Source organism: Porites lutea, chromosome 3 (genome assembly GCF_958299795.1).
Source record: "Porites lutea chromosome 3, jaPorLute2.1, whole genome shotgun sequence".
In the NCBI taxonomy this organism is placed as follows: Eukaryota; Metazoa; Cnidaria; class Anthozoa; order Scleractinia; family Poritidae; genus Porites; species Porites lutea.
In genome coordinates this window covers 10,914,751-10,923,651 of record NC_133203.1, presented here as the reverse complement: position 1 = coordinate 10,923,651, position 8,901 = coordinate 10,914,751, and the positions used below count along the sequence as shown (strand labels likewise).

The window sequence follows — 8,901 nt, the reverse complement described above, 5'->3', positions numbered from 1 at the left end:
ATTGTGAAAGAAAAAATTTGTCAAAATTGTTACGTGCCCACAGAGGAATTTAATGTTTCGCACCAACATTGAACAGAGAACCAATCTAACTCTAAATATCTTTGGCCTACTTGAAATTATTTCATGTAAGGGTTTTAAGAACTCAAACATTGAGAAGATATGTTGAGGAGATATGTGGAACGACGACAAGAAAACCATCACTAATCAAGAGAGCATCGGTGATGAGAAGATATGTTGTCCCAGGGTGAATCGAAAACTTCTGATTCCCAAAGCGTTTTATTTCTTTTTCTTCTCTGCTTGGGGATCATTGCTTCCGTACCTGGCTTTGTACTTCAAACAGCTGATGCTTTCACCGAGTGAAGTAGGCATTCTTATGGGACTGAAGCCTTTTGTTAATTTTCTTGTTATCCCGATATGGGGTGCCATCGTGGACAAGTGCCAGAAGAGCAAATTAGTCATGGTCATTTCCATTATCGCACTTATACTTGGTACGTTCACTCTCAGCTTAGTTCCAGGGCCCAAAGAAAAGAAAGTAGTGGTCAAAAGATTTTGTAATATTACTGGCCCCAAATATTCCAGCTTGATAGACATAAATAGACCAGTTATTGACAGCCCTAATCTTGAGTTTCCCGAACCCGGAATTGACAAAATGGTTGAGATAGACAGAAACCAAGAATCGTATATGCCTTACTTTTTCAAAGGTCCCAAACCCTGGTCTCTTGAACTTTTTATCAACCTGGATGAAAAGACTAACGTACGAGTAGAACTGGATACAACTAAGTGCTTTATGACGTTATTTTTGATAACATTCTTCGGTACTTTAATCTCCGCTCCAACTCTTGCTCTGGTAGACACCGCCACCCTTCAACTTCTGGGAACAGAGACCCACAAATATGGCATGCAGAGGCTCACTGGATCTATTGGTTGGGGTGTTGGAGCCTTTGTGGTCGGTGCGTCCTTAAAAACGACTCACAACTGCGGAAAAGACAAAGATTATGAGATTGTTGATTATATTCCTTGCTTTTACACCTTTGCTATTCTGATGTTTTTGGGTTTGCTAACAGCAACACAGTTCAAATTTGAAGAAAAAACCAAGAAGTCAAGAGGAGCAAGCTTAAGCGTTGGCCTTCAAGCCTTGAAAAGTCCCACATATCTTATGTTCCTTTTCACTGCGTTATACCTGGGTTTTCTCATGGCATTCATTAAAACATTTCTCTTTTGGCACCTCAAGGATCTTGGTGGAAGCCAGCTCCTATTCAGTATCATTTCCGCCGTGAACTGCTTCGCTGAAGTTAGCATGTACTTTCTTTCAGCCAAGCTAATAAAACGAATCGGCCATGCCAAAGTCTTGTATCTAGGGCTACTTTGCTACTCGATAAGGCTGTTTTACTACTCAGCTATTCCCATTCCGTGGATGGTCCTTGCTGTGGAACTGTTACCAGGTATAACAACAGCAGCAGTATGGGCTGCCTGTCTCTCTTACGTCAGTATAAACTCAGGCCCAGGCGCCGCCACTACAATGCAGTGCATATTGCATGGAGTGCACTGGGGACTAGGCTACGGCGCAGGGGAGGTGATAGGAGGGATTATGGTCCACCATTATGGTGCTCCTACCACATTTATTATATTTGGTATTTTGTGCATTGCTATTTTAGGAGTTTATGTTTTAATTAATTATTTCTGCGGGTCCAGAGATGGTAAAGAAGGTTGCAACGGAGATTCTGCCACTGAATATTCAGATGTCAGTGATGATGACCGGAGATGATAAAAGGAAAGAAGGAAATAATCTATCTATTTTTTGAAATAGCAGCTATTTCAGTGATTAAAATAAATAGGGTGAATAGGTAAGGCAATCGAGCATTTTGAATTAAATAAATCCAAAGCAACGTGACTTTGTTTTTTTATGAAGCTGAAACTGTCTACATCACGAGGTTGGTGCTAATGTTTACCATTCCTGGCTAAGGGCTTCTGTGGTTTATATTTGTGAATTATATTCGGTCTGCATGTCAGTGATTTCTATTATTGAAAGGAGCTAGGATATGTGTATACATACTAGCTGCCATTTAAAGAGGATCTGAATGGGGGGGTCCACTTGTCGGTTGTCGGTTAAAATTCAGTAACTTTGTCGGTAGTCAGTTAAAATTTTCGATCTTTGTCGGTAGTCGGTTAAACTTTTCGATTTTCGTCGGTTGTCGGAAAATCTCAGTTAATAAGTAAAAACGCTTGTCAATTATTAATATTTTTTATGTATTTCACCCACTTTTCATGACTTTGATCCCTAAGGAAATAGTAAAACTTGTAAGAATGCATCATTTGATTGCACCTAAACCGTTCATTAACTCTTGTTTGTTTATGCAACATGATCGTTTATTTCCATTGTTTGCCAAATGAATATACGAACTTGGTTTCCCTGTCGACTACAGGGCACAGTAAAAAGTAATTAATTAATTAATTAATTAATTAATTAATGGACTCTAGCCTTTTGGATACTTAAATTATTTTTAGTGAAAAACTGCAAGGGGTGACAGGCTGCACATCTATCCCTCTTATGTTTTGGTTTTAACAAGTATGTCCTTTGCCAAAAATTTTCCTTTCTCGAAGAAATAGCACTTAATGTGGTTCTTTTAAATTTTGGCAAGGTAGTGGTCGGTTTTGTATGAGATTCCACTTTTTCAGTAAAGCCTCTTTTATAATAGACACTAAGGGCTGTATTGCGCCACGAAAGGCAATATTTCTTTTTCTTCCTTGTTGTTTTGCTTCAGGAGAGCTGCCTTCCTTTCTGTAAGTTTTACTTCTGATAGCAATTTTGCTTTCAAAATTGTGGCTACCCTCTGTCCATCAAGCGCTTTTGAAATCTGAAATACTTCTTCAGAGGAGTTTGTTTGTAGGATTTTCAAGGCTTCTCGTTTGTCATACAGGCGCTTTAACAACTGGTGGATGATAAGAGGTGAAAATGTATATACCGTAAGGTTTCCGTTTGAATTGCGTCTTAACGTCAAGGATATAGCTTTTCTCATTTTTCACTGAATGTTGTGCCTTGGTATACAACCGTTTCTAAAAAGAATGTCTCATTTTCAGATATTTGGGCCGTGAATTTCATAGTAGGGTGATGTAAGTTTACTTGTTCCGCGAAGAAAGCTACGATGTCTGGTTTACTTATGTCCCGTAGGAAAAAAAATGTCATCTACGTAGCGTTTTCAAACAGTTGGTTTAAAGACGGTTTTGCTTAAACTTTGTGTTTCAATATATGCCATGAAAAAGTTGGAAAGGAAACTGCTGTCTTTGTGCTCATCGCGGTACCGTGGGTTTGTAATGATAGTGCTTTCCATTAAACGGGAAAAAATCTTCTTTGAGGATTAATCTAAGCATTTCTCGGACCAAAACAAGAAACGTTCGGTTTTTTCGCCTTTGACTTTTCAATAAAATTTATAAAGTCGGTAGCATCTTTAAGGTCTGACTTTGTGATTATGATATTGGCTGTAGCAATATACCTGTATTAACCAAAAAAAAAGGAAATTCTTTCCCTTAGGCCATCTGATGAGTCATAAATTTAAAGAGGTTACTTCCTAACGGCTAGAAAAAAAAAATGCAAAGTGCTCTTTTTTCTGGAAACAAATATTGATAATATCAGCCCACGTCGGTAGTCGGTTAATATTTTTCCTGTCGGTAGTTGGTAATTTTTTACTCATTTTGTCGGTAGTCAGTAATATTTTTTGCCCTTTGTCGCTAGTCGGTTAACCCCATTCACACCCTCTTTAAAGAGCCTTCCGTGTAGTTACAACCACTAGTGGCTTCCCTTTTTTAGTAGAGAAATCAATTTCCACTTAGCTTTCATATAACGTCTTTGACACTTTAAGTGAACATGATGGCAACGCCAATGCAGGTGTTACGTAAATCAATAGTCAGGCCTTTTGAAATCCTTTGGCAATTTTGAATTTAGTTTAATTTCTACCACGCACCTGAAACGTGCCGGGTGTGTATGTTTTTAAGCTCCCTCGGAGAAAAGAAAATTAACCGTACAACGTAAGTTTACGTTCTCTAAAGAACCTTGATCATTCAAAGTTGTTCTATGAAGTGAACGGCAGAGAAATATTTCATGAAACAATAAAATGCTCCTATAGAGAAAATGTTTTGCTTATCAATCGATCCCGCTGTCCTGATTTATTAGGCAATCGACTGTCTACTAGTGCCCACTCATTTGAAAATTTAACCTCGACCCCATGGCATTCTGTCTTTGACTATCTCATTATCAGAGGGTGTGAATTTCGACTGGTCACGTGCTCAGTGCTTGGAGATTGGAGACAGTGTAGCCTGTGCCAGGCTCTCAGATAGTATAGTGGGAACGTATTAAAACGAGCAAAGCGAAAATAAGACGCGCACGACGTGGGAAAGGGGGCGGTGGTGTCTCTCCCCAGACCCCGCGCGTTTTTCGCATTTATTATTACTGAACGACTTTCCACCACCATCTCGGAGCCTGGAACAGGCTAGAGACAGTGCAAACATTGGTCCGTCACTGTTGAAATTTTACTGCCCTTTCGGGGTCGGCGGAGTTTGAATCATGAAAAAGAGATTACCGGTAACACTTTAAAAGCAAAAAAAAAAAAGTTAAAGAAAGTTAAAGAATCCAAAAAAACCAATGATGATAAAGAAGGAGGGAAGTTTAAGGGGATTAGCCTATAAGCCGTCAATAATTAACTGAAAGTGTATCGTCCCTCTCTGGTAAACGTCTAAGATTGTCTTTTGAGTCCATCAAGAGTCATACATATCAGATTAGCCTGTACACAGAAGCTGCTTTCTTTTTGTTTTTGAAAATCGATACGAGCGCTCAATGATCACTAAAGAGAAAATAGAGGGCCTATGAACAGGCAAATCTCAGATATACATTAGCAACATTTGGCTCTGCATCTGCTTAAATTTATCTAAAAATTTAAGTTTCAAGGAAAATATTATTTTAATGTTGACTCGACTAAGAATTATTACCTGAGAGGACTACAGCTTAACCATAAGAAGACATTTTAGCATGATACCCACTTCTGCGCAATAATGAAGGCTACCCATGAGCGCTTTCTGTGGTATATAAAAGTTTCTCATTATCTGTTGTACCAGTTCCAGTTTAAACAAATTGAGGAAGCTCGACGATTCGTGGCAGCGCACGTGTCAAACTAGAAAATCTGCTCAACATTTATGGGATTTGAACTTAATTTGTTAACAAAATAGCAATAGTTTTATTCTAGGACAAAAGACCGAGTTTACGATTTTCTCGTCACCTGCATTTACCAGCAACCCACCAGTCATTTATCTGATGCGCACTTGAACTTGCACGTGGATATGATCACTTATTTATCGCTGTAACAATAAACAGCTCACAATTTCGCCCTTAACAACGAAATACCCCTACTAGTTAGTGAATTGCAAGACATTAAGACGAATCGACCACGTTAGTAAATTATGTCTTCTACAGGCACTAACGAAACAAATGAGAACCATGGAGATAAAGTGGAAGAAGAGAAAACTGAAAGATGTTTTACTATGAACAAGGTTTACTTGATATCGAAAGGATTCTACTTCTTTTTCTTTTCCGCTCAGGGTTCTTTGTTGCCGTATTTGGCCTTATTCTTTAAGCAACTTGAGCTACCTCCGAGTCAAATTGGAGCCATAACTGGAATGAAGCCTTACATCGCTTTCTTCTTCATTCCATTTTGGGGATGCGTCGCTGATCGATTCAAGAAGGGAAAGCTGTTGTTTATTATTTCCATGATTGCCCTAATTTCGGGAATGGTCGCCTACGCTCTCGTTCCCATCAACATTTGCGAGACTGAGCCAACAGCTGTAAATACCCGAGGAATTCCAGATGATAACAAAAGCCCCTTATATTCTCCTGTTGGCAGCGAGCTCTGGAGGATTCCGAACAACTCCAATCTGTCCAATGACCGCTGGCATTCCAGAATAGTTTTTCGTGATACCAGGGATGCTTCTATGAGGTACAATCAGGCAACAGTGAGTACTCGAAGACTGCAAACAGCAAGACATAATGAAAACAGTAAACTTGATAAAAAACGATCTTCCCGCATATCAGATTTACTGAGTAAGATTTCCCCAGAAAGAGAAAATATGTTTGCTGATGGTTTGGAATTTAGCGTTAGAAAAGGTAGAAAAGAAGAGATGTCTTTGGATGGAGTATCGCAAACAGCAGACGAATCTGTCGAGGAAACTCCGTGGTCTCAATCAGACATGATCGCCCTTCAAGAAAATTCACGAAAGTCCCCTAAAAGGAAAAACACTTTTATCTTCCTTTACTTACTCTTTGCCACAATGTTGACAACCATACTATCGTGCCCCAGTCTGACATTAGGGGACACTGCTACTGTAAATCTCTTAAAGCAAAATGATGAGACTCACAAATATGGAAAGCAAAGGCTATGGGGATCTGTTGGCTACGGCTCAATGGCATTCTTAATCGGCACTGCCATTAGTCGAACTCATCTTTGTCCTCCAGGAAGCGCCAGGCGCAAAGACGTCAACTACTACCCCTGCTTTGCAATGTTTGTTGTCTATAACATCATTGCCTTGGTAATTGGGTCAAGATTTAACTTCAATAACAATAACAAACCAGACACTAAAGATACTAATGAAGATAATGTGGCAACCAACGATACACCTCCCAATGATGATGAAACTAAACGTGGCAACCAAGGCATCATTGCGGGGCTTAAACTTCTCACTCGACCAAGACACGCCATGTTCCTGGTTACTGCATTTTATGTGGGCATTACAATGGGTTTCATCCGGGTTTTTCTGTTTTGGCATCTTAAAGATTTAGGTGGCACTCAAATTCTCTTCAGCATCATGACAGGTGTAAACTGTGTCGCGGAGGTTACTTTGTATTTTCTTTCCACTAAGCTTATTGCCTACATTGGTACAATACGTGTACTGTACCTTGGGTTAACGTGTTACGCCGTGCGCTTGTTTTACTATGCACTTGTTACTGATCCCTGGAAGGTTCTTCCAATTGAGTTGTTATCTGGAATCACCACAGCAGCAGTCTGGGCAGCCATGATGTCTTACGTGGGAACTCACTCGGTAGAGGGAGCATCGGTAACATTGCAAGGTAAACAGTGAGACTGTTGTTAATTGTATCATTTTCCTTTTGTTTAACATTTATTAAATTTGGCTTTCGTACGATATGAACAATCACGCAGTTTAGGGAGGATGTTTTCCACCAAGACCGCCTCAGTAATTCAGCAGTTTCATTTTCCAGTTCTCCTCTTCTTAAACAGCTAACCTACCAAGCTGCTGTTTTGCGTTACGTCAGTCGAGGATAATTTGCGATTATGCTATCATTGACGTCAGTGACTGATGTCAATGCCGGTAGAATATTTACAGACATCTTCCAAACTTAATCAGTACCAGCTAGTTATGAAGAATTAGCCGACTGATGAAGACATGAAGAAATATTTTAAATGAATAAAAATAGGGATTATAAAGTTGACATTTTTTAATGTTATTTTTCTATTTCAGGTATTTTACATGGTGTCCACTGGGGTTTGGGACATGGATCAGGGGAGCTCATCGGTGGTTTCCTCATAAGTAACTTTGGAGCACCCACGACATTTGCCATATTTGGAACATTTTCTCTGGTGATCATGGGTACTTATATATTAGTAAATCATTTAACAAGTGGGTCTGAATAAAAAAAAGGTACAACGAACATGGAGTAACAATGTAGTTCAGTGCGAATTTGAATGCTAGTTTCATCGAATGGTTCCGAAGAAGGCAACCTGGACGAACGGCCATCATTGATTTTGTTTCCTAAACGCACTGCGCTGTATGGACCTTGACTGAGAGCCAATAAAATAGTAACGACTATTAAGAATTACTTTTCTCTTCTCCTTCAAGTACTGATAAAAAGCGAGAGAGAATAATCTCATTATTCTTTCTTTTAAAAAGACAAGCATTTTACTACTGAAACAGACTGTTTCCATTTTTAGGAAAAAAAGTGCATGCTTTATGTTTAATAGTAATCTAGTGCAAGCAATCGACAGTTTCGGTAGATGCCCAGACTGTAATATTTGTCATGTTATGGACTGAGTTTCAATGCATAAGTAGCTACAAACTTTGTTTAGAGCTGGAACTTCTCTATGAATGAAAGACTCTTTTGCAAGTATTTTGAATGAAACTTTGTGAGGTGTGGGAAAACTCATGATTTAAACAGGATACTTCAATGCCAAGCCTTAAAACGTACAGGAATTTAACCGCATTATCCTAAACTGTTAATCTTCTCTATCTTATTAAAGCAAACGGTTCGGTTGATTCAAGTTCATTCGGCAATGCTGATACGATAAAAAGATCCATATTAAAACAAAAACAACATGATATAATACAACTACTCAAAGAGAGCTTCTTCAACAAGCCTTCTACATCTTATTTATCTATGACAAGTCATGTGGCAACTGTTTACATGCCTTGGTCTAAAACTGTGTAAACGTTAAACTTTGCACTGCGTTCTCTAAGCACATTTTTATTTGAGCTATTTGGTGAAAAAGACATTCCAAGGTTGTGAGCGATATGAAGCCTTTAGCCAAGGCCAAAGCTAAAAGCTCCTTATGTTAAGCTTAATGCAGCGGCATATGTGAGCAACTCCGCTTGCGGCGGATCCGAGGCTGTCCCCATGGGAAGTCCACCCGGAAGGCGGTAACTGTAGGGAGTTTTACCGACTACAGGTCATCAGTTTGGTCTTCTCAGCACTTTTATTTTCCATGCCATAGGCTGCAGAGGACTTATCGAGGCCATCCACCAGGGAGGTTAGTTCCTCCTCTTTTCCTGCCAGGACACCAATGTCATCAGCAAAACGTAAGTTGGAAATTGTTCTGCCTCTGATGCTGACTGTTCCTTGGTGATCTT

General features: G+C 39.4%; 1 protein-coding gene across 1 annotated transcript; it reads left to right on the top strand.

Annotated features, from left to right (window-relative positions):
* Positions 1-8,274, top strand: LOC140931547 (uncharacterized). Its single transcript, XM_073381353.1, has 3 exons — positions 1-1,757; positions 5,462-7,108; positions 7,519-8,274. The coding sequence occupies exons 1-3, from the start codon at positions 173-175 to the stop codon at positions 7,689-7,691; spliced, it is 3,405 nt and encodes a 1,134-aa protein (XP_073237454.1). The 5' UTR covers positions 1-172; the 3' UTR covers positions 7,692-8,274.
* Positions 8,275-8,901: the final 627 nt, after the last annotated feature.

Excerpts from the sequence above, each read along its gene's own strand:
- LOC140931547 (XM_073381353.1), top strand. The coding sequence starts at position 173 with ATGTGGAACGACGACAAGAAAACCATCACTAATCAAGAGAGCATCGGT. Across the intron at positions 1,758-5,461 it reads AGATGTCAGTGATGATGACC|GCACTAACGAAACAAATGAG; the intron begins GGAGATGATAAA and ends TGTCTTCTACAG. Across the intron at positions 7,109-7,518 it reads AGCATCGGTAACATTGCAAG|GTATTTTACATGGTGTCCAC; the intron begins GTAAACAGTGAG and ends TTTCTATTTCAG.